Below are 25,305 nucleotides of genomic sequence, written 5' to 3'. Positions count from 1 at the left end.
TTATAGTAAGTCTTGAAGTTGCATAGTGTCAATCAACTTTTTAAAAATTAAATATTGTGTTGACTCTTTTTAGTCATTTGCCTGTCTCTCTAAACATTAAAATCTGTTTATTGCTATCAAAAAAATAACTTGCTGGACTTTTGATTGGGATTACACTTAATTTGTAGATCAAATTGGGAAGAACTGAGACCTTGACAATATTGAGCCTTTCTATCTATTAACATGGCTGTGATATTGTGATTTATTTATATCTTCCTCCTATTTCTGGCACAGAGCTCCTAAAACCAACCTTTGGAATTTCCTGAGAAGAGTGTAATGGTGTCTTATTGATTACAACCCCCTTTCAAGTAGACCTGAGTTTATGTTCATGAGGTGACCTTGGGAAAGCACCTACGGTTGGTGCTTGTTGCTAGAAGAACCAACCAACCTCTGGAGAGAGATGAAGAGCAGGATTGACTTAGTCACTGATGACCAGTGGTTTAATCAGTCATGCCTATGTAAGGAAGCCTGAATAAAAACACGGAAGGCCAGGGGTGGGAGAGCTTCTGTATTGGTGACACATGGAGATTTCTAGAGAGTGACATACCCAGGGAGGGCATGGACGCTCCATGTTCTTTCCCAGACTCCTTGCTCTATGCATATTCTCCATCTGGCTGTTCCTGAGTTATATCTTTTTAGAATAAACTGGTAACCTAGTAAGTAAAATGTTTCGCTGAGATCTGAGAGCTGTTTTAGCAAATTAATTGAACCCATGGGGAGGATTATTGGAACCTTCCATCCATAGCTAGTCAATCAGAAGCACAGATGACAACCTGGCCTTGTGATTTGTGTCTGAAGTGTGTTTGTGGGACAGGGAAGTCTTGTAGGACTGAGCCCTTAACCTATGGGATCTGATTTTATCTCCAGGTAAATAGTATCAGAATGGAGTTGAATTGTAGGACACCCAGTTGGTGTTGGAGAAATGGTAGGTGGTGTGGAAAAAGCACGCACATCAGAATTGGTGTCAGAACCATATAACCTAAGTAGAGATTGGGCTTCAAAACTACCTTCTCCCCTTCTACTGCCTCCACCACCATTCCTGTTCATAAGCATGTGCTGATATGTTTGAGAGTTCTTTTTAAAAGAAATGAAGACGAGATGGGAAATGAGGAGCCACAGACGTAAAGGAAAGGGTAGACACCCAAAGATAAAATCTAACTTCTCTCAGAGAAAAGAAATTCAGGAAAAAGGCAAGGCAATATTATTTTGAGGACCAAAGGACAAAAATCTTCCCAGAGCAAAGAAGAGAGATCTCTTGCCATTCTGTCTGAACATCAGGGGCTGTGTCCAGAGGGACTGTGGGTCAGCATTGAAGCAGTGGCAGCTGAGCCCAACAGAGCATTAGGAAAGGGCCAGCTTCACCCAATAAATCTCCTGTGGGAGCAGTGCAAGGTGTCTTCTATAAATGGCTTCCAGGCAGCAGGCCCCTAAGAGAAGTTCAGAAGAATATGAGGGGCGTGTGCTAAAGAACATGAGAGTCCCACTAGGACATAACTGGATAAGGCTGGGACTGTGGTCCTGTGTCAGGCAAGCAGAAGGCTTTAATCCTGCAAACTTCTAGTATTAGCATTATGTGACTGTATTTATTGCCAGAGCTGATGAGGTCTGAGGGACATTGGGTTGCACATATATGTATTTTCTTCATCGAAGATATATGACCTCCTTCTAAGATGGAGCTATGTCCTAATCTCTCCTGTATCCCCCATAGGATAATGCTTTGCACACAGTGGTGGAAATTTCGAGTCTTTATTGTAATGTCCTGTCCAAAATTACCCTCATGTGAACCTCTGAAAAGCTTTCCCTAGGAAGAGTCTTCCCAGAGCCCCATGCATGTCCTTGTTCCTCAGGCTGTAGATAAAAGGGTTCATCATGGGGGTGACCACAGCATACATCACTGTGGCCACTGAGTCTTTCATAGAATAGGTGTGCAGGGGCTTCAAATATACCATACAAAGTGTCCCATAGAAGAGAATGACTACAGCCAAATGGGAGGCACAGGTAGAGAAGGCTTTGTACTTGCTGGAGGCGGATGGTATTTGAAGAATGGCTCTGACAATCCAAACATAAGACATGATCATGAACCCAAAGGGGGTAAAGAAGATGAAGGATCCCGTGGCAATCAGCACTGTGTGATTGATCTGAGTGTTGGAACACGCGAGCCTCAGCAGGACATACATCTCACAGAAGATGTAGTGGATCTTCCGGGACCCACAGAAGATTACTTTGGACATAAGGAGGGTGTGGATGAGGCCATAGAGAGCAGAGAACACCCAACATAAGGTCAGGAACAAAATACAGAGGCTGGGGCTCATGGCTGTGGCATAGTGGAGAGGGCGGCAGATAGCCACAAAGCGGTCATATGCCATTGTGGCCAGGATGAGGTTGTCCAGGGCCACCAAGGAGACCAGGAAGTAGAGCTGTGTCAGACATCCCACGTAGGAGATGGCTTTGTTCTGGGACTGAAGGTTCACCAGCATCTTGGGGACTGTGTTGGTGACAAAGAAGAGGTCAGTGAAGGAGAGATTGGCCAGGAAGAAGTACATGGGAGTGTGCAGGTGGGAATCAAAACTGATGGCCAAGATGATGAGCACATTTCCCACCACCGTGACCAGGTACATGGACAGGAACATCCAAAACAGAACCCGCTGGCCTTCAGGGCTCTCGGAGATCCCCAGGAGCAGGAACGCAGAAGCTCCACTCTGGTTGCCTCCACCCATTTCCCCAACTTTCTGTAATATCAGCATCAACAGACATTTACTATATGCCCTCAATCAAATAAAGACATTCAATTAATTAAAACCAACTCTTTTTAAGCATTAAAAAATATCTTAGGCTAAACTTTATCATTTTTTTGCATAAGAAACAATGTAATAATAGACACAAAAACAGGGCATGAAAAATCTTTATGAAATTTAGTAATTCCAGCCACATCTAATCTGGCATACTCAATATAATAGGAATAACAGCAATTGTATTATTTTAAATATAATCATCTTGCAATTCTTTTGGAAGTGCTTAAATATTAGTATGTTATATTATGATAGTGTATACACTTACGTTATATATAAAACAGGTATATGCAGTATAAGAAATTGATGGTATATAATTGGACAAATGGGAATGTAAAAATATTGAAAAGAAAATGGAAAAATTGTCATTCTTTGCTGATAGGATGATCTACCTGGGAAACAAGACAGTCTGTTGACATGCCATTAGAAATAAGAACTTTCAGGACACTTGAAACCAAGTCTGAGCTCTGACATTTTCTAGCTGTGAAACCTTAGGCAAGTTACATGAACTCTTTGACTTTATTTCTTTATGTGAAAAATAGGTAGGGGTGATAATAAAATTAAATTATAAAGTGCTTACCATAAGGAGCTAACTTTCAGTGAGTACTCAAGAAATATTCATTATTATTAATATATGTACATAATAATCAGGAATAATAAGATTAAAATATGATGTACAACAATTCCATCGACGTCATCAACAAACAAAACTATGCATGAAGATGTTAACAAGAAGCAGGCAGGGTCTTCAAATTCTTCAGAGAGGCATAAAGTAAAATCTTTTTAAAAAATCTTTATTGTTAAAAGAATTACATAAGTTCCTATTCCCCCCCCCCCCCGCCCGCATTGAACCACACTTCCATTCCCAGTATAAAATTTAAAATTGATTTTCAATTATTTTATTTAGGCTTTTGTAATCCTATTTATAAATGAGGTTTATCTGTAGTTCCTTTTTTATGTGCCATCCCCATACCTTTCTGATATGATTTGTTTGCATTAGAGTCTGTCTGAAACTCGTATTCACTTATTGTCAACTTCCACCATTTGAAATTTGTTGACTCTTCTTCAATAACTTATGAGGTAATTTTTATAGAAATCCCATGGAATCCATTTTCCCCAAATAGCTTTTAATACATTGCAATCTATTGATTATGAACAAAAATCCCAATGTGAATAATTCAAGCAATACAAGAAATTGGAATAGAAAGAAAGTTGACGTCATTTCAAATTCTGTCATGCAGGCACTGTCACCATTGTGGTGAACATACTCTCAGTTTTGTGCTTTCAGTCACCTTGACGCACTCAATATGTGAGGGCAACTTTCTCCAAGTCAATATTGTCCTTTATTACCTATTATTTCTTCTTGAATAACCTTACATTTCTTCCTGCATGATTTTCCTTTCATCTTAAAATTAAAAAATTTACCAAGTTTCATTCAGTGGTGTTTCTCCTTCATGGACTTATCTGACTTAGAATGTGTTTTCCAATCTAAACCTTATGCCTCCTCAAAAAATAAAATAAAATTATGCCTCCTGAAAATAAATAAATAAAAATATGCCTGCTCTCATTTTCGGTGAATCTTCTTTCATTCTTTATTTTTTAAAATATGTTTTTATTGATTTCAGAGAGGAAGGGAGAGGGAGAGAGGGATAGAAACATCAACGATGAGAGAGAATCATCAATTGGCTGCCTCTTGCATGAACCCTACTGGGGATCAAGCCCACAACCCAGGCATGTGCCCTGTCCTCCTGGTTCATAGGTTGACATTCAACCAATGAATCACACTGGCCAGTTTCATTCTTTCTTTCTGTTATATGTCTTAGAATTATACTATTACTATACTGGATATCAATTAGCATTTCATTTTGGTGACTCTACTCCATCTCCCCTAAAATAACCTGCAGTAAACCCAACCTGCCTCTTTGAAAATAAATAGATTAAAATATTGTTTTAAACAGACTCAACAGTATAAAAGAAGAGTATCATTCCTAATACTCAGGTGAATAATACATTTGTGCAAAAGATTTTATGAAAAAAGAGAAAACTTAAAAATTAATTCATGATATTCATGGCAGGAGGATATTGCATTTGTCAGAAGAGAGTGATCCACTATGAAGAAATTTTGCTTTTGAGTGAAAAATAAGATCGTGAAATAAAGGAATATAGTGGAATCACGACTGACTTTAAGCACGACAGTGTGAGAAACTCCATTGACCTGTGTAAGAGGGAGGACTGTGGTGGGGATTTAAAGAGTTCTATTATTTATCATTTCTCAAAATTTTCTATCTCCCAAATCCCTCAAGTTGAAAACCCTGTTTTGAAGACAAGGAGTGACCAAGGGGCCCAGTCTTGACTCCATCCTGGGCCTGGCTCTGCCTCCCGCTCAGACAGAAGCAGCCTCAGCCCTCCTGTGTCTGCAGGGAATGAGCCGGAATGGCCCCGTGGAGACTGCTTGTGGTTGGCCCCTGGTGCTGTCTATAGGAGAGAGAGAAGAGTGAGGAAACTTATCATTACAGACTTCCCACACAAAGAGATGTGGATTGGCCAGGTCAGGAGCTGGAAAATGAGAGAGAGAGAGAGAGAGAGAGAGAGAGAGAGAGAGAGAGAGAGATAGAGAGAAGGAAGAGCCACAGTATTTCCCAGGAATGGGGAAGTGAGTTCCCCATCACAGAAGGCCTTAGAACAGGCCGTAGGAAATAGCAGTGTGAGTGTTCACTGCAGACTCGATTCAAGCATTTAGTGAAGGTAGGTGTTGCTTCATTTCACTTTTAACATTGAGATTCCAAATGACAGAGTGACCATGTGGTGGTCCTTTGCATTTGAGTTAAAACAGGAGTAACCCTTTGGACAGGCTCTGGAGACTTTTGATATGTACAGTTTCCCCAATCTGGTTTTGTTACATAATTCTCCTATGTTCTACACCACGAATGAGCTCATTTATTACTCACAGTACTTAAGTGAGATGTTAAGATAAAGAGATCTCTTAGAAAAGCTAATAGTTTTAATGAGAAAGGAGAACTGATGGGCTCATTCCAGAGACCACTCCAAGACCCCACATTGACCTGAGGATGGAAATGAACACCCAGTGACTCCCTGAGTGACCCCATCCCTGAGCACACCCAGCCACCACCTTGTTTCTGCCATGGAGACAAAGGTCGTCCACCCCCTTAGACCCCATCAGCAACGACTTCCTTCCACAGCCTGTTGCCTGGATGCAGGGCCCCGTGGGACATCTGCCTGACAGGAGAGAAGGTGGGAGACAGGTAAGAGGGCTGGGGATAGTCAGAAGATATACGAAGGAATGGGTACCTCTACTTTCTAGTCCTCAACCAGGCATCGCCCACACTTTAGTGCACATCAGAATGATATACAAAAAGCCCATTTCCTGGTTCCCTTACTTCAGTTTTGAGACGGAAGTTTTTTGTTTTTTGTTTTTAAATCAGCTGCTGATTCTGAAGATACACTTTGGGAACCGCTGCTCCTAGTCTGTAAGAGTCGGTGGGTTCTGTGCATCTGTGTGGTCAGCTGTCTTTGGAGACACGAAGCTCTCTGCAGTGTGGCTGGGTGGAGAGGGGAAAGTCTGGGGCGGTATGGGAAAGGGCTCCAGACTCAGCATTAGACAACTTTCCTTCCTTACCTCCTCGGTTGCTCCCCATGCATGACCTTGGGGAGGGCCCACAACCTCCTGGAGCCTCCTCATCTCACCCTTTAAAGCCTTTTGTGTTTGCCAGCAGATTAAAAACCATAGAATGTTACAAAGATGGGAGGGATTGGTGTATTACCTTTAAACACACGGAAGGTAGATTCTATGAAGATTTTCAAAGTATGTATCTTTGTGAGATAGAGAACATGAAGAAGAGAGAAGATAAGGAAGCGGAGAGGGAGAGGGAGTGGGAGAGATGGAGGGGAAGCGAGGGGCGGGGACAGGAGGACAGAGGAGAATGTCTGAGATGTCCAGACCTTACCCACTCTGTGCTGGCCTCCAAGTTGCCTAGTTCTGCTGCTCCCCTTTCCTTCTGCGCAGGATGAAAACGGTCAGGTCACAAAGGATTGTCAGGCATTGTTTCTGAATAGGATTTGGTGATTCGTCCTGTTGGCTGATGTTGGGAAGGAGGGATTAGTGCCTGGATCTTCAGTGCCTGCGTAGAAGGAGAAAGCAAGGCTGTGGGCGCTCTGAGGATCCCAGGGACTCTGAGAACTGAGCCCTTGAAACCAGGTTCATGAGAAAGGGGCTGAGCTGGAGCCATTAGTCAGTTCTGGAGAGGCCTCAGGGAGGCAATCCCAAGGCAGCTTGTTGAGATGAAGCTGGAGAATTGCTCCAGTGTTAGTATCTATTAACAACAGTCTTGGGAAATGAGTTGTTTTTAAGGAGTGAACCAATTCTACGTTGGGCAGCCATCCTGGAGGTGCCGTAGGAATAAATTAAAGAAGACTTCAAGGAAATGCTGCCCCCTGGCTTTGCGTCTATGGGGGACTGGGAAAATCTCAAGCACTAAATCTGGGTTAGGATGATTCCAGATTGCTAGCAACCCTGAGTACTAAGTCAACGCCATTAGACAAAAATCATATTTGGAGGGAAATAATGCCATCTTAGACCTCCAATTATTTTCTTAATAGCTTTTAAGCACAATATTCAGCCCAAACCCAGAGAAGCAGACACACAGAAAATAGGATTCTGAAAGCAAGAACAGCAGAGGAAAGCATACAGGAACTCCGGATCACATAATAATCAGACAGATTGAAAAACAATGATGCTCACATTGTTTTTGGATATAGAGCCAAGTCAGAAAATGTTGGCAGGACTTTTTAGAAACTAGACAAACATGAGTCACCAGCAGTCAGATGAGAAACACATCCCCAGCCTTGCAGATCCTCTCAGGTTCTCCTCTGGACACGGCTCCTGCAGGGCAGTCACTTCCCTGACTCCCCATAGCATCAATTAGTTTTACCCACTTCCTAACTTTATTTAGATGGGAGATTACCTTTGAACTCTTTTATCGTCTGCTTTTTTCACTCCCTGTTATATACGTGATTTTTATCTGTATTGCCATCTGAGGTTGTAGATTGTCCATTTTCATTGCTGAATAGTGTTCTATTGAGTGACTATAACATTGAAAGTCCATTCACCATTGATGGGCATCTTTGGTTTCTATTATCGGCTATTATGCAACAGCTACACATTGCTGTTGGGCATCTATCTGTAGGAGGGAAATTTCTGGATAACAGGGCAGGTCTATATCTAGTTTTAAATGCTAAACAATTTTTTCATAATACTTTTTCATACATATATACATATATATATGCATAAAATAATTATATCTAATTATTTCCATAAAATAAGTACCTACTGGCCCAACCTTGAGCATTTTATATGAATTCCAGTTACTCCACATTCTTACCATGATTTGCTATTTTTCCATTCTTTTCATTTGAGCTTTATTTGGTGTATAGTAATATCTTATTGTGGTTTTACTTTTCCTATCCATGATGACTAATGAACAAGCCATTTTCATGTAGTTATTCGCCATAAGTATACCTCTTATGTAATATTCCATTAACACTTTTCCCTATTTTTCTATCAAATGACTTCAACAAAATGGCTAAAAAATATATCCTTTGCTCATACCTCTTTCTACAACACAATTTGGCATCCATTCACAAACAAAGGCCTTTGTGTGAGCTGTGGGATCCAGCATCAGAGGCCAATACCTGTCCTTGCTCCAGGTAATAGGCATACAGACCTTGGTCCTGGTTGTGGGCCATGCCATGGTCTATAAACCCCTCTCACCAGTGGCCCCTCTGAGCCATGGTCTGGGAGCCTTGGAGGTCAGTGTCTTGGGCAGTCATCCATAGATGAGAAATCATTTGTGGAAGTCCAGGTTTCAGTGGAAAAGTTCTAGCACACTATTGGAAGCCAAAACAATGAGTTTAGATGCATTGGAGAGGGTAAGAAGAACAGTCTGACTTCACCCACATCAACCCTTCTTCAAAGCAGCACAGCCCAGTGCCAAGAGAGACCTTCTAGGCCAGTGATGGTGAACCTTTTGAGCTCGGCGTGTCAGCATTTTGGAAAACCCTAACTTAACTCTGGTGCCGTGTCACATATAGAAATTTTTTGATATTTGCAACCATAGTAAAACAAAGACTTATATTTTTGATATTGATTTTATATATTTAAATGCCATTTAGCAAAGAAAAATCAACCAAAAAAATGAGTTCGCGTGTCACCTCTGACACACGTGTCATAGGTTCGCCATCACTGTTCTAGGCTCATGATTTCTCCCGCGGTGTCAGGGAGAGGCGCTGGAAACGAGTGTACGAGTGAATGACTGGCTTCCCCAGCTCTGTGGGAAGCTGCCACAAGTCCATTTCTCTCTCACCCCATCCAGAGGACTGAGTCATGAGCTGCATGACAGGGGATGGGTAGAGGTTGGGAGAGCAGCAGCTAGGACGCTTGGAGGGCATTGCAGGGATTCAGACCTTACTAACTGCATTGCAAACTCCATCAAGAAGCCTGTCCATGGGCCACAAGGGAGCCTCATCCAATAGTAAAAAATAAACTACCCAGTTAAAAAACACAGGTAACGGGACTGGATGGAGTGGCTCAGTTGGTTGAGTGTCGTCCTGTGCACAGAAGGGTTGCCGGTTCGATTGCAGGCTTGATTCCCGGTCTGGGCACATACCTGGGTGCGGGTTTGATTCCTAGTCAGGGAGTATACAGAAGGCAACCAATCAATGTTTCTCTCTCACATTGATGTTATCTCTCTCTCTCTCTCTCTCTCTCTCTCTCTCTCTCTGTCTCTTTCTCTCTCTCCCTATTCCTACCCCTGTCCCCACCCCTACCCCTACCCCTAAATCTACCTCTACCTCTACCTCTATCTCTATCTCTATCTCTATTTCTATCTCTATCTCTATCTCTATCTCTATCTCTATCTCTATCTCTATCTCTATCTCTATCTCTATCTCTATCTCTATCTCTATCTCTATCTCTATCTCTATCTCTATCTCTATCTCTATCTCCCTTCCTCCCTCAAAGCATATCCTCAGGTGAGGATTAAAAAAAACATAAACCAGATAAAGGACCTGAATAGCCATTTTTCCAATAAAAATATACAAACAGCCATTAGGTATATAAAAGATGCTCAGCCCTGGCCGGTTTGGCTCAGTGGATAGAGCATCGGCTTGTGGACTGAAGGGTCCCAGGTTCAATTCCAGCTAAGGGCACATTCCTAGGTTGTGGCCTCCATCCCCAGTAGGGAGCGTGCAGAAGGCAGCCAATCAATGATTCTTTCTCATTGATGTTTCTATCTCTCTATCCCTCTCCCTTCCTCTCTAAAAATCAATAAAAATATTTTAAAAAATAATAATAAAAGATGCTCAAAATCACTAATCATCAGGGAAATGTAAATAAAAACCTCTATGAGATATCACTTTACACATGTTAGGATGGCTATTATAAAAAAGACAAAAATAACAAATGTTGGCAAGAATCTGGAAGAAAAGAAACCCTCATTCTCTGTTGGCGGTCTAGTCATTATGGAAAATAGTATGGGGGTTTCTCAAATTTTAAATATTGGACTGCCATATGATCCAGCAATCCCTTTTCTGGGTATATATTCAAAGGAAATAAAATCAGTGCCTCAAGACACTCCCGTGTTTATTGCAACATTGTTCACAACAGCCAAGATATGGAAAGAACCCAAGTGTCTATGAGGGGATGAATGGATAAAGAAAGTGTAGTATACATGTACTTTAGAATATATTTCAGCTTTTAAAAAGAAGGAAATTCTGCCATTTGTGACAATTGGATAAATCTTAAGGATAGTATGCTAAAATAAGCCAGACTGCATGATCTTATTTATATGTGGGATCTAAAAAAGTTAAATGCATAGAAGCAGGGGATAGAATGGTGGTCACCAGGGCAAGGAGGGGAGGGTAATAGAGAGATGTTAGTCAAAGGTTTCAAAATTCCAGTTATGTAGGATAAATAAGTTCTAGGGATCTAATGTACAGCAGGATGCCTGCAGTATATAATAGTGTTGAATACTGACAATTTGCTAAGGGAGTAAATTTCATGTGCTCTCACCAGAAAAAAAGGTAATTATGTGAGGAGATTGATATGTTAATTAATTTGACTGGTTATGATTTTACTTTGCATATATATATACATATATATACATATATACAGTATATCTCAATTATGTTTTATACCTTAAATATAAGGTGTCCTCAAAAATGTATACATACACTAACTATAAAAGCAGTGCTTATTAAAATACATTTTAAAAATTGATCTATCAGCTGTTAAAGTGTGTATGCTTTTTTGGGACACCCTGTATATATAATTTTCGTAAAAAAGAAAAAATGCTTTTTCAAACTTGTGATGAGGTCACTATATACTTCATTTACAAATATTTCTATTTCTAAATGCTCTGCTGGGTATTAACAATATAGAAAATTTGCTGTAACTCTAGATAATAGAAATAATTTTCAGTTTTCAATGCTTCTGGAATATAATCACTCTTACCAATAATTATATTATGTTATAATATGTTTATTAAGTAAATATAATAAAATGCTAGTACATTTGCTGTTTGTAAAATGAATAACGATATGAAACAATATTGATGCAACATTGGGGAAAACAGTTATGATTTGATAACAATTTGGCAATATCGAACATGAGCTTTAAAACTATCCATAACTAAATGTGACATACTTGTTTTTAAGAAAGTAGGCTAGGAGAATAAAACCATGCAAAAGTAATGCTTGTCAAAATGTTACTTTTTTAATATTAAAAAATGTGAATTAATCCTCAAGCAGTGCAGTAGGGCACTCTTTGACAAAACTATGGTGTAAGGGCTATTGGCACAGCTCAAAAAGTGTAATTATGACAAATATGTAAACTGTGTTGTGACAAGGACATTCATATACAAAATCTAAATATGAAAGAATAACATGTAACTTAAAAGATATAACTACAAATATTGGCGAATATTAATTTAAACAGCAAAATATGCACATCTGTCAATTAAGGAGGAGGGGCTATGGAGTAGTGCCATTTTTACTTTAAGGTTAAGCACCCAGTAGGCGTGGTTTCAAAGGTAGACTGAAACCTTCCCAGCATCTGAATCCCGGTAAGTGGATGATCCGGCATTAACTCCCACAATGTTCTCCAAAAGCATGATTAAAGCCCAGGATCCCTTCTAGTTTCACAGTGCAGGTTAGAGGCAATTTCTTCTCAGCAGCTTTTCGAGTGAATTCGCATTATCTGCTGCTGCTCAGCTTTCATTTTAACAAGGACTTCCACCACAGTAGCTAACTTACTGAAAAGATACTGCATACTAGGAATTAACCCTTCACATGCTTCCATGCATATCTAATTCATCACAGAGAAAGCTTTACAAATATTAGTCAAATGTCTTGACAACACAATAAGGTAGGTTGTACTTGCTTTGAAAGGTTAAGTAATAGCCCAGGGTCACACAGCTTACAAGTGGCAAAGCCAAGAATTCAACATGCTTCAGTCTAACTCTAGAGCCACACAGTCTACCACTCTGCCACCTTCTATTGTCAGAAGGTAGCATGTGAGCTTACTTTAAGGTAAATAGGGAGCAGGTGAGCTGGCTATCAACAACTGACTTCCACTGGAGTGAGACTATCTGCAGTAATCGCAGCCTATGCCACTGCAGCATGCAACCGGGTACTTAAAGGGAAATAGACACGAATGAAAAATAGCACCCAGTAGTCGCTTTTTATTTTCTTACAGAATCTCATTGGTTATGGTGTACCTTATTGTACATATATTTCCCCCAACTTTTACTGACATCGCTTTTTGGTAACCATCAACATCAATCAGCATATGATGAAAATGTTGGCCTGAGATGGTCTTGGGAGAAACACAGGACAGAGCCAGGTAACTGTGGACCACATGTGAAGGTGGACCTGACTGCTGGGAAGAGTAGTGTGCACTTTGTCCTGCCGGCAGTATGAGGCTACTGGAGACCTCCAACAGGGTGGGTGTCATGGTGCTGTAACTGTGTGCAGAATAGATGGAATGGGGAGAGACTGGAGACTGAGAACTTCTAGGAGGGGTGTCAATCATTCAGGTAAGAAATGATGAAGTGTCCATAAAATCACTCTTTCCTGGCCCCTAACTTTATGATTACAATCAAGCCAATGGTGTACAACACATATTAACCATGTCAGGTATCATGCCAAGTGGTGAGCATCAGGAGTGCAAAGATGAAATTGACTTGGGAAAGTTTTCCCAAAAATAAAAATTAAGTTTTCACATGAAATTGAAGATGTTAAGAGGAGTGGGGTCTTGGATGCTTAGCCAAATATTGCAGTAGGTCTATCTATATACTCATCAGGTTTTTCCAAGTCCCAGTTTCTATTCTTTCAGCATCAGGGCACAGATACGGGGAGTCCCAGTGCAAAACATTGTTGGTGGGATTCAAGTCATCAAGGTCACAGTGATGGGAAAGTTATCTTGGCCACATACAACAGCACAAGAAAATCTCTTATTTTTGTCCCAAGTGGCCCCATGTTGTTTCAAAGTATTCAAGCACATTATTTATTATAAATCTGGGCGGCTATACTTTTAGAACATTAAGATTTTAAGAACTTAAGCTAAAGATAATGGGTTTGTTCTGATGCACTCCCATAGCTTACTTAGTAGGCATGAATATTTCCAGTTCAAATCACAGGTCCTAGAAGTGAGGTCTCCACCTTCTCTCCCTGTCTTGCTCCTTACTGCTTCCTTATAGGGAGTGCAATTGGGTGAAGGCTCCCATATTGGAGGTGAAGTCACTACCACTGAAGGGAGTGAATTTTCCTAACCCAGATTACCTTTCTCAGGGAAGACTTGATGTCTCTGTTCCTCAAACTGTAGATAAAGGGATTTAGCATCGGGGTGACCACGGTGTACATCACCGAAGCAACAGCTCCCTTCTGCGCTGAGCGGGTTGAGGGGGGACTGAAATAAACACAAAAGGAAGTCCCAAAGAATAGAGAGACCACAGACAGGTGAGAACTGCAGGTAGAAAAGGCTTTCCTCTTCCCCTGAGCTGAGGGGATCTTCAGGATGGTGGAGAAAATGTACGTGTAAGAGATAATCAGGCAAAGCACGCAAACCAGGCCCGTGAGACCGCCGATGGTGAAGATCACCAGCTCGTTGATGAAGGGGTCAGTGCAGGACAGACTCAGAAGGGGGTTGATGTCACAAAAGAAGTGTGGGATCTCGTGGTCTGCACAGAAGGACAGGCTGTCCAGCAAGAGCGTGTGTAAGAGGGAGCTGAGGGCGGGCAGGATCCAAGATGCAGACACGAGGCAGACACAGAGCCCAGGGCTCATGACCATGATGTAATGGAGCGGGTGGCATATGGCCACATAGCGGTCATAGGCCATGACTGCTAAGAGAAACGCCTCCAGCATCCCAAACAGCATAAAAAAATATAGTTGCGATAGACACCCCGCATATGAGATGACCTGATTCTGGATCCATATGTTTGCCAGCATCTTGGGGACTGTGGTGGACACGAAGCAGGTGTCAGCGAGGGAGAGGTTGACCAGGAAGAAATACATAGGAGTGTGGAGTTGAGCGTCAGCGGTGATGGCCAGAATGATGAGGAGGTTGCCTGCCACTGTGATCAGGTACATGGACAGGAACAGCCCAAAGAGGACTTCCTGTTGCTCTGGCTGCGCAGAGAGCCCCAGGAGGAAAAATTCTGAGACGCTGGTCAGGTTTTCCCATTCCATTTGTCTGTAAGCAGAAAGTTGGGACAATTGAATGAGGCTGATAAGTCCTGCATTATGAACTCTGAAAACTAGGAAATATGCCAGTGTTGCTCTTCTAATCTAGATGGAACCATATGAAATCTCCAATGTTTAACTGGTTGGGACCTACATCAATGGAAGTCTCATGTACTTCAATGAAATTTTTGCAAATGTCTGTACTTGGTGCCAATGGAAAGAAAAGATTTGTTTGTAATGGGAAAGAGGTGTTGTCTTTAAACTTCATTATATAAGCATCAATCCAATACCTACGTTTTGGGGCTAACCTGGAGGTGTTTGCTGGCTTAACGGTTGTGGTATTCATGTGGACATTATGACATTAGTCCATCCTAAGTCTCTGCCCATCTTATTTCCTTGGGCTGAAATAGTCCTCCCTCTCTCATTCATCTATCTAGCTAAACTTCAGATCGCAGCTTAGATGTCACTTCTTCTAGGAATCCTTCCCTGTTTATCCTCTTACAGCAAACTCAGGTTCATGCCTCCCTGCCCCCTGCGCCTTCCCCATCAGCATGTGCCACTCTGCATTGTGACCATCAACTTGTCTGTGTTCTTCACACTCTCAATGGTGCAAGCACCATTGAGGGTAGGCAGAGAAAATGCCTATCTTGTTCATCTTTGGAATGTAGCATTAGCCCTGAGCCTGGTGCAACATAGATATTCTGTGAGTATCCAGTGTGTGAATAAATAAACCCAAAGAATAGAAAGTAAAATTGGGTAGAGGTAATACCAGGCAGAGGAAACAGCTGAACCTTTAAAAAAAAATCTTTATTGTTGAATGTATTACATATGTCCCCCTTTTTCCCCACTGCCTTCTCCCACCCCTCCTCCTACCCCTAGGCCTTCACCACCCTATTGTCTGTGTCTATGGGTTATGTATATGTGCATATGAGTTCATTGGTTGATCTCTTCCCCCTGCTTCCAAAATTAGGGAACTCATCATACAACTTAACAAAAGGAAGATAAACAATCCAATTAAAAAATGGGCAAAAGACTTAAATAGACACTTCTCCAAAGTGGACATACAGAAGGCCAAAGGGCATATGAAAAAATGCTCAAAGCCGCTAATCATCTGAGAGATGCAAGTCAAAACAGCCTGAACTTTTTTATTACTAGTTCCTCACATACTAGTAGCTTTGAGTTAATGTAGTCCTGGCCATAGGAATATGTTGAAAACCTGGTTACAGAGACATAAAGATGTCAAACAAAGCAAATGCAGTCTTTCTGGGTGAAATTCTGGGAATGGAAGAGTGTTTTAGCTGAGGAATTAACCCACAGAATTAGTTTTCCCTGTGCCACCCTTTTCCCTCCAAAGAGCATGTCCTATGACTCTGTCATCCCTAGTTGCATCCAGTAAATCACTAGTTACCAGATAATAATGGCATCTGGTGTCTTATTCCCTCACTGACCATGGCTATCTCTCGCCAAACTGGTTTCCTCTTGTATGTGGATACACCAGGGCCTGTTGCATTCTCTTATTGAAAAACCTACTAAAGGCAAAAATAGGAAGCCCAGGAATAGAACACAATATACATCAGATTTTGGTCTGCTGAAGGTGGCATTGCCACTTGGTGGGAAAAAGAAGAGGGATTGAACAAATGGTGCTGAGACAAGCTAGCTAACACTTAGGGGAAAATTAAGTTAGATTCATCCCCCACGGTGATTACTGGATAAATTTCAGGTATCTAAAGCATTGCATCTACAGATATAACTATAAAGTGACCAGAGGAAATTATAGTACAATAGTTATTTGATCTCAGGACAAGCGTGTCCTTTCTACCTGGAAAAAAAAAAAAAAGGATGTAATAATAAAGGTGGAAAAATTGGTTTCAAAGTAGAAGGCAAACAAAAATATGGGAAGGTGCTTTCAGCATACATTATAGAAAGAATTAATATTCTTAAGAGTAATTAATAATTTAATTAATAAGTAAAGGACACCCCGCCTAATAGAAAAATGAATAAATAGCACTAAGTCACAACCGCAGGGGCAGAACTGGATCTAGTCTCAATTGTTTAATTCTAAGACTTGTGTTCTCCACCCTCCTCATGGTCTCCATAAATCACCACATCTTCTCTGCTAGCATCTAGAGTCCCCAAGATCACCAGATTGTGTGCAATTAGCCAAAATGTGACTATAATAGATGGTTTTTCCACCACTTTCTCCCAAGGGTCCCCGCACTACTCAGGTCCTCTGTTTATTAGACTTTGCGTTCTCCATACCCCATAGACATAGCTCTAGGTGTTCGTGGATGGGTTAGTGGGGTTCAGTACATGGCTGCATTGGTTGACCTTTCCCCAAACCCCCTAATGAGTATAATCACTTCTGTAGTTTCCTGGCCCAACAGCTGCTGCCTTTTCCACTGCCCAGAGCCCACCCTCTCCTCCCTCACTCAGGACAGAAGGTCTACTGACTAAGGCAGATAAAAAGGCTTCATAATCTCCACTCCCCTCAATCTTGTCTCTTGACCATTTCTGGCTCAGCAGACACAGGAACCTCAGCCCTAATCCCCCCACCAGCTTTTCTCTCAGCTCCCTGAGTCACAGACAGACCTTACTTCCTTTTTCTTTCTCCATTTGCTAAAGTTTAGTCCCAACTTTTAGGCCAGCTCTTGCCTCATGAATACCAAGTACTTTATCAAAACATAAAACTAATTGAATGCATTGCCCTTCCTTTTCAAATGGGGTCAGTGGGCATTTTCCAGGCTTGTTATAAACTAAAACTCTCTTAACTCAAAACAAATTTATTCTTACATTTTATATTAGCTCTGCTGTTTTAACACACACATTTTCTGTGGTTGCTTATAATTTTTGGCGAACTTAGCTAGGATGCTTTCTGGACTCAGGTTCACATTTAAAAATGAAAATGAAATTTAGAGAACTCGTGTTTCTCACTTATGAAGAAAGAAACATCCAGAGGAAAGAAGTACAAGTTATAGGGTTAAAAACAGAGGGAATAAGGTGTGTGTGTGGAGGGGGGAGGCTGAGTGATCAGAAGATGTCTGAAACTTCTATTTCTGTAATTGGTCCAAATATAAACATTTTAATTTCACCTCACCATATAATATATATTTTGTTGGTTAGTATGTTTGGTAAAAATCTCTGAAAAATTAAACAGAAAGCCAGTAGCAGTGATTACTAGTGAGAGGTTTGGGGGTTGGGTGGATGAGACACAGGAGAAGGAGGGAGATTTTCATGTGTACCTTGTAGTACATTTTTTAAAAATAGTTTGCTATAAAATTTTATATTGATTATATTAGTTTTAGGTGTAAAACATAGTGAGAAGTTTAAGCCATGAATGTATTACTTATTGAAAAATAAATTATGGAAACAATTGCCCCAAACCAAACCAAGGGCTCATAAAATGTATAAAATGAAAGAGTGCAGAATAATGCAGCCTCTCTTTTCTAGAGATTCCATAATAGCAGACACATTTGCTTGGTTGAAGCCACATCCTTTTAATCTCTTCATGCGGTGTGGGGGCCTGAGTGTGTCTGTTCACGTGTTTGTGCATGTGTGTGAGTGTGTGAGGTAGTGTGTGTCTCCTGCAAAGGCTGGGGTTTGCGTGACAGGGATCAGTGTGGAATTATCTGAAGAGAAGTCACTGTTGATTCCTGTGCCCTGGTCTCTTTACAGCACATGACTCTCATCGTCTGTAAGGTTTTATGGACAGTGGACTCTGCCTCTTTAGGTCACTGAAGCAGCCCAGTGTCATCATTGTTGGTATAGGACTACTTGTGCAAGATGGGTTCCCAAGTGTCCACGGGGTAGGATGGGCAAAGGAAAAGAAGGGAGAAAAAATAAGCAGAATGGAGTCATGTGTCTTCTCTCTTAGTCCTTACCTGGTTGTTCTTGCCAATCGCTGAGGGTGTTACTGGAAGGCTTCTGTTTGCCTCACATACGTCTCTCACACAGTTGATGGTCAGAAGAAGGTGACAGGAACCCCATTTAAAGGCACCAAAAGGAAATTTGCTTCATGCTCTGAATATGTTGAATAATGATTCTTGCCATCACTACACCTGTTCAAATTTCTCCTTTAGCCTCACAGTATTAGAGGGGTTCTTATTTTTGTCCATTTTGAGGAAAAAAGGACAAGAGCTCTGGTTAAGATTATGATCATGCCAGCATATGTCATCCTGAGAAACTACAGTCACAGAACACCACCTAGAGCCTAAGAGCAGCCTCATAGCATCCCTGTTTCTTTGAGAATTTGCTGCTAATGCCTGCCCCTTGTACTTGTTCAGAGAACCCATGAGAAATGCATTCTTCTAATTTTATCAATACTCTTGGAATTGAGATTTTTCTATTCTTAGTTATAGGTTGGGCCAATCTTAAGACTTGGTAAATTAGAGATAATTAATTCCATGGAGTACTCAACACCCAAGAGGATTGAGAACACTGTGAGCTGGTCCAAGAGAGGCTAATACATTAGGGACCTATCTAAGATACCTCTGTGGCCCCATGGGATCCTAGCAATCCATTCACCGGAAAAACAGCTAAGGTGTTTTGGTCAATTCATTTAGCCTTGTGATATTTTCTTGGTATTTTTGAGGGGAGCTTAGGTAGAGGCCTTCAGCACACTAAAAGGGCCAGATGAGGTGAGCCACTGTTGGCTCAGAGAGTACCTTACCATCTTGTCTTCTTCTCGACATGATAATCCTAGCCCAGGTTGAGGCTCTATTGGTGCAGCCCCACTTGTACTATATGTTCCTCCTTTGGGCTAGGGAGAACAGAGGTAGGAAACTGGGCATTATCAAGGCAGGTGCCTGCAACCTGAATCCTGTCCTTGCAGATGTTTCATGAACAGATCAATGGGTCAGGTGGAAGCTAAAATAACACCAGTAAATGAAATCTCTTCTTTTCTACTGGAGAAATGATCACATAATTACCCCTCTGCCTGAAGGTCATCTACTCAAGGATGCAGAGCATGAAGAAGCACAGAATGTGGATGACTTGGGCATGTGGGTTATTCTTGGGTCTCCTTGGGACAGTGGCCAATTTCTTGTGTGTTCTAGAAGTGCTGGCATGAGATACACTTAAATCAGTAACCTAATGTTTTCAATATATTATTCCATTTTATTAAACAAAATAACCACATAGCTCCATGTTTTAAAAAAATCTAGTTTAATTTTTTTTTCTTCCATGAGCAAACAGAATAGAGTAAACTGATTCTCTAACAACATGTAACATGACTTGGAACATTGGTATCTGATACTCAGAATTCACTGACAAAGTGGAATGGCAACAGGCACAGCTGAAGGGACAGAAGTAGAGAAGAAAGCAAATGCAGGTGCTGGAACTAGAAATATTATCTGTGCTGAGTCCTTTCTATATCACTTCCTTTTTTCTTAGAACTGAAGAGGTACAACATGAAGAGAGTTTGAATCCAACTCATGGTTCCTCAGTGTGACCATATTAGCATCTCCAAAGACCCCTTTATGTTTTTTTCCCACAGTCTCGATCTAGAGAGGTAGAACATGGTGACAAAAGATTGCAAGTTATTTAAAGATTGGAGTCAGATAGCCTGGGACTGAATTCAAGTTACGTAGACCTGCACAAGTTTTTTCAATTCTCCAAGCCCAAGTTTTCTCATTTTAATGACCCCTGAATTAATCCTTCATGTATGGAGCAGGTTCCAGCAAAGGATAAAGAATTAAACTGAGATTTGAGCTGTTGCCTAAGAGAAAGAGTTTCTAGTTTGATTTCAGCCAAGTTATATGCCTTTTGAAACAAACAAGTAAACAAACAAAACCCTAACATTTTATGAAAAATATAACATAGTCTAGTTTCCATAATACAATATTCACAATGTCCAGGAATCAATAAAAGTTACTAGACATATAAAGAAACTAGGAAACAGGAGCCATTCTCAAGAGAAAAGACATTCAGTGGAGACACCCATGAGAGGACTCAGATGTTACACATACCAGAGAAGGCTTTTAAAACAGCTATTATCGCCTGGCTGGCATGGCTCAGTGGTTGAACATCGACCTATGAACCAGGTGGTCAAGGTTTAATTCCCAGTCAGGGCACATGTCTGGGTTGTGGGCTCAATCCCCAGTGCAGGGTGCACAAGAGGCAGCTGATCAATGACTCTCATCACTGATATTTCTATTTCTCTTTTCCTCACCTTTCCTCTCTGAAATAAATAAAAATTATTAAAATATAAAAATATATTAAAAACAAAGATAAAACAGCTTTCCTCCATGAAGTAAAGAAAAATATGCAACAAGTGAGTAAAATTATAGAAAATGTCATCAGAAAAGTTAAAACTATAAAAATCCAAATAGAAATTCTAGAACTGAAAAATATAATTATGTACAAAAATACTCTGCCTGGCCTTAACTGCACAGTTGAGATGACAGAGGAAGTCAGAGAACTTAAAAACAGATAAATTTATATAATTTGAAGCCATAGGAAAACTTACCAAACAAAAATTAATAAAGAAATGTGTGACTGTATCTAAAAGTCGAATCTATTTATAATTAGAGCCAGGAAGAAGAGAACGAAGATAATTTAAAAATTGAAGAAATAATGACCAACATTTCCCCACTACAGAAAGGCATAAATCTACAGATTCAGGAAGATCAGCGAACCCAAAATAGGATAAACTCAAAGAAAAATACAACTAGGCACATCATAGTCAAACTGCTGATAAATAAAGATAAAGAGAATATTCTTTGAAAGCAGCAAGAGAAAAATGACAGTTTACATACAGGAGAACAACCATTTAAATTATTGTGTAGTCTCATCAGAAATAATAATGGCAAGGCCTCTGGTCCTGAGCTGACCCTGAGGAAGTCAGTGTCATTTGTTAGGCTCTGGGAGATCTCCACCCAGGGCAACTCGCCCTTCCCAGGCCCCTCCCCTCTTGCCCTAGCATCCCTTTGTCTCATAGGGCTTTGGATCTGTTATCTTGGGCTGAAGTGAAAGGTTGTGGGAGAGTGATTACCACTGAGGAGCTGCTTTATGATCAAGGTGATAGAGTTACTGACAACTGACTTTCAGAAACTGCTACACCAGCTGAATGCTCTGTTGGAACAGGAGTCCAGATGTCAGCCAAAGGTGAGTGGCTTGAGACTAATTGAATCTGTAGGTGATCATGGGTTCAGAATGATGACAAGACTAAAGGGCTTTGAAGTAAAATATATTCTTAGTCTAACTCAGTTCTTTGGCTTCAACAGGGAGACATTTTCTCTAGCTGTGAATTTACTGGACATAATCCTTTCAAAAATTAAGGCACAGCCCTAGCACATTGGGAGTGTTAGACTGAGCTGCTTCTACTTAGCTGTACAAATCAATAGAAGAGGAAAGAAATTAGCCAGTGGTAAGTGACTGATCCAAATAAGCCAGTGTAGGCTCACAGTTTCAGACTTAAGAAGGGAAAAGATTGTGTTGAAGAAGGAGTGTAGGAAAGTCAAAGCTACTATTGCCTTGCAATCTCTGCAACACTTTTATTCACTAACTAGAGGCCCAGTGCACAAAATTCGTGCACTCGGGGGTGGGGGGTGGGGCCTCAGCCCAGCCTGGGCCCTCTTGAAGTCCGGAAGCCCTCGGGGGATGTCTAACTGACGGCTTAGGCCTGCTCCCCATGGGGAGGGTGCCTAAGCCAGCAGTCGGACATCCTTAGCACTGCCATGGAAACAGGAGAGGCTCCTGCCACCACCGCTGCGCTCCCCAGCCATAAGCCCAGCTTCTGACTGAGCAGCGCTCTCCCTGTGTGAGCGCACTGACCACCAGGTGCCAGCTCCTGTGTTGAGCACTGCCTCCTGGTGGTCAATGCGTGTCATAACGACTGGTCGTTCTGCCATTCAGTCAATTTTCATATTAGCCTTTTATTATATAGGATTCAAGAGAACTTTCCATTTGAAAGAGGAATAGCCCTTAATTTTGAAAGACAAGAAGCTGAACTTAAGACATGCCACTGCAGGATTATATTTTCTGAAGCAGAGCCTTCTGTGTTGGCATTGTCTGTCACTGCACTGGGGGTCCAAGCACAGAAGTGTATAGAGTTAACAGAGGAGTAGAATGTCTGCAGAAAACTTCCAAGATAAATGGCAGAGATTTGACCTTCTGGTAAGAGCTCATGTCCAAGTGTTTAACTGAATATCCATCAAACAGTTGTTCCAAACCAAATATTCAGAACTTGAACTATTTCTGGGTGAACTGCATGGCAATTGAAGCATAGTTACTACAGAGCAACCCACCTTCCAAAAATTCCTGAAGTGATCCCTCCATTGGATTATTATAACCACAAAAAACTCTACTCTGAAGCCCTTCTCTGCAATCCTGAGCTATGGATTCCATGTTATAATGGATTTAAGCAGTGAAGCCTCAAAGTAACACAACTAGATTAGCATTGCATTGAAGTTCTCAAGTTTGGGGAAACTGACTAATTAACATTCCCCCATAGTGTAATTATGTTTGAATTCATTCTGTGAGGCACAAAAACAGAGCCAAGAGCATAAATATAAAATGCTAATGACAGGTTTGGAAAGGATTAACTGCAAATCTTTATTTCTAACATGGATCCGACTTTCGATATTGGGTCAATATATTTTGGTGATGTTAAAATGGTAACCTACTTAATTTAAATTTAAATTCAAAATGATGAGGTTTACATCAAAACCAACATCCCACAGATGTCCTTTCAAAGCAAGAATCATTACTCTAGGCAGTGAAAATGGTTTCTTGGCACCTCTATGCAAGTAATAGATAATCCAGAGATGTGGATTTTATTGCTACATAGAATTACATTTAAATTTGAGGGCATATTATATAAATCAAAACTACATACCTAGTAATTTTTGCATATTAAATTATTTTTAATATTTTTCTAGAAAACAGGTGATGTTTGTATCAATAAAAATTTTTATATAAAATCTACTGCTTTACTCTAGCAGTATTGAGATTAATTTTCATTGTATTAGTAACTTAAATTAACATCACTGAAAACTTTCTGAGTTAACACTCCAGAAGTTTTTACTAAGGACTATTTTTATAAAAATTCCAGTGCTTCTAATTTAGAATTTTGCATAACATGAAGAGAACATATTTTCACTAATTGCCCCTACTGTGCCAACAGAAATTCTTAAGAAAAGCAAATAAGCATTTTTATAATCATGAGGTTGCTGAGGTAGTGTTCAGGATTTTCTATGAGGTCGGTGAATATAGAGAGATCTACAGTGTTAGAAGTGGTCATTGGTTCCTCAGTGTAATATGTAGACTGAGTCCACCCAGGATAACTGTACCCCATTTTGACATCATGTTATGAGTAAATATGCACTGAAAAAGTCATTGAAAACCAAGTATATTATATCACACTTTTGTAAACCATGTTTTGTAGATAACTTTTCAGTTTTCCCAAAAGGCTGATATATTTAAATATTTTTATTACTTTGGTGTTAATTTTGATATCAAACTATTCTACAAGGCTATGTTAATCAAAAGAGCATGGTACTGGCATAAAAACAAAAATCTAAATCAGTGGAACAGAATAGAGAGCCCAGAAACAAGCCCACACCTATATGGTCAATTAATACTTAACAAAGGAGGCAAGAATATACAATGGGGTAAAGACAGTCCATTTAATAAATGGTGTTGGGAAAATTGGACAAATACATTTTAAAAAGTGGAACTAGACCACTTTCTTAAACCACATACTAGAATAAACTAAAAATAAATTAAAGACATAAATCTAAGAGGTGAAACTATAAAACCTGTAGAAGAAACTGTAAGCAGCCTGGCCGGTTGGCGGAGTGGATTGAGGGTTGTCCCAAGCATCTAGAGGTTGATTCCCCGGTCAGGTCTCATGCCTGGGTTGTGGGCTTAATCCCAAGTAAGGGGGTACAAGAGGCAGCCAATCTATGTTTATCTCTCATTGATGTTTATATATCTCTCTCCCTTCCTGTCTCTAAAAATCAATAAAAACATATTTTTAAGAAAACATGAGCAGTAAGCACACTAACATTTGTCTTAGCAATATTTTTTTCTGATCTATCTCCTCAGGCAAGGGAAACAGCAACAAAATAGACAAATGGAACTACATCAAACTAAAAAATTTATGCACAACAGAGGAAGCCATCAACAAAATGGGAAAAAAAAACACTACTGAATGGGAGAAAAAATTTACCAATGATATATCTGATAAAGGGTTAATATCCAAACTTTATAAAGAACTTATCCAACTCAACACCAACCCAGCCCCCCCGCCAAAAAAAAAAACCCAAACACACACACACAACAATCTGATTTAAAAATGGGCAGAAGACATGAATGAACACCTCTCCAAAGAGAACATAAAAATGGCCAATAGACATATGAAGAGATCCTCAAACTCACTAATCATCTGAGAAATGCAAATTAAAACCACAATGTGATATCACCTCGCTCCTGTCAAAATGGCTACCATCAATAAATCAACAAACACTGCTGGTAAGGGTGTGGAGAAAATGGAACCCTTGTGCACTTTTGGTGAGAATGCAGATAGGTGCAGCCACTGTAGAAAACAGTGTGGAGTTCCCTTAAAATATTAAAAATGGAACTGCCTTATGACCCAGCGATTTTACCTCTTGGAATATATTCAAAGAAACCTGAAACGCTAATTCAAAAGAATATATGCACCCGTATCTTCATTGCAGTGTTATTTACGAGAGGCCCGATGCATGAAATTTGTGCAAGGGGC

The 25,305-nt window shown here is 40.4% G+C and overlaps 2 protein-coding genes and 1 pseudogene across 2 annotated transcripts; 1 reads left to right on the top strand and 2 right to left on the bottom strand.

The window, feature by feature from the left end:
* Positions 1-1,814: 1,814 nt before the first annotated feature.
* On the bottom strand, positions 1,815-2,756 carry LOC102242241 (olfactory receptor 1D2). The gene has a single exon (XM_005865298.1). It carries the CDS (start codon positions 2,754-2,756, stop codon positions 1,815-1,817), a length of 942 nt encoding a protein of 313 aa, XP_005865360.1.
* A 10,887-nt stretch (positions 2,757-13,643) lies between these two features.
* On the bottom strand, positions 13,644-14,678 carry LOC102241946 (olfactory receptor 1G1-like). The gene has a single exon (XM_005865297.1). The coding sequence runs from the start codon at positions 14,589-14,591 to the stop codon at positions 13,644-13,646; it is 948 nt and encodes a 315-aa protein (XP_005865359.1). The 5' UTR covers positions 14,592-14,678.
* A 6,912-nt stretch (positions 14,679-21,590) lies between these two features.
* Positions 21,591-22,951, top strand: LOC102241637 (annotated as a pseudogene).
* Positions 22,952-25,305: the final 2,354 nt, after the last annotated feature.

This window comes from Myotis brandtii, unplaced genomic scaffold, assembly GCF_000412655.1.
Source record: "Myotis brandtii unplaced genomic scaffold, ASM41265v1 scaffold2038, whole genome shotgun sequence".
NCBI classification, from domain to species: domain Eukaryota; kingdom Metazoa; phylum Chordata; class Mammalia; order Chiroptera; family Vespertilionidae; genus Myotis; species Myotis brandtii.
This window is presented reverse-complemented; position numbering and strand designations above follow the sequence as displayed.

Excerpts from the sequence above, each read along its gene's own strand:
- LOC102241946 (XM_005865297.1), bottom strand. The coding sequence starts at position 14,591 with ATGGAATGGGAAAACCTGACCAGCGTCTCAGAATTTTTCCTCCTGGGG.
- LOC102242241 (XM_005865298.1), bottom strand. The coding sequence starts at position 2,756 with ATGGGTGGAGGCAACCAGAGTGGAGCTTCTGCGTTCCTGCTCCTGGGG.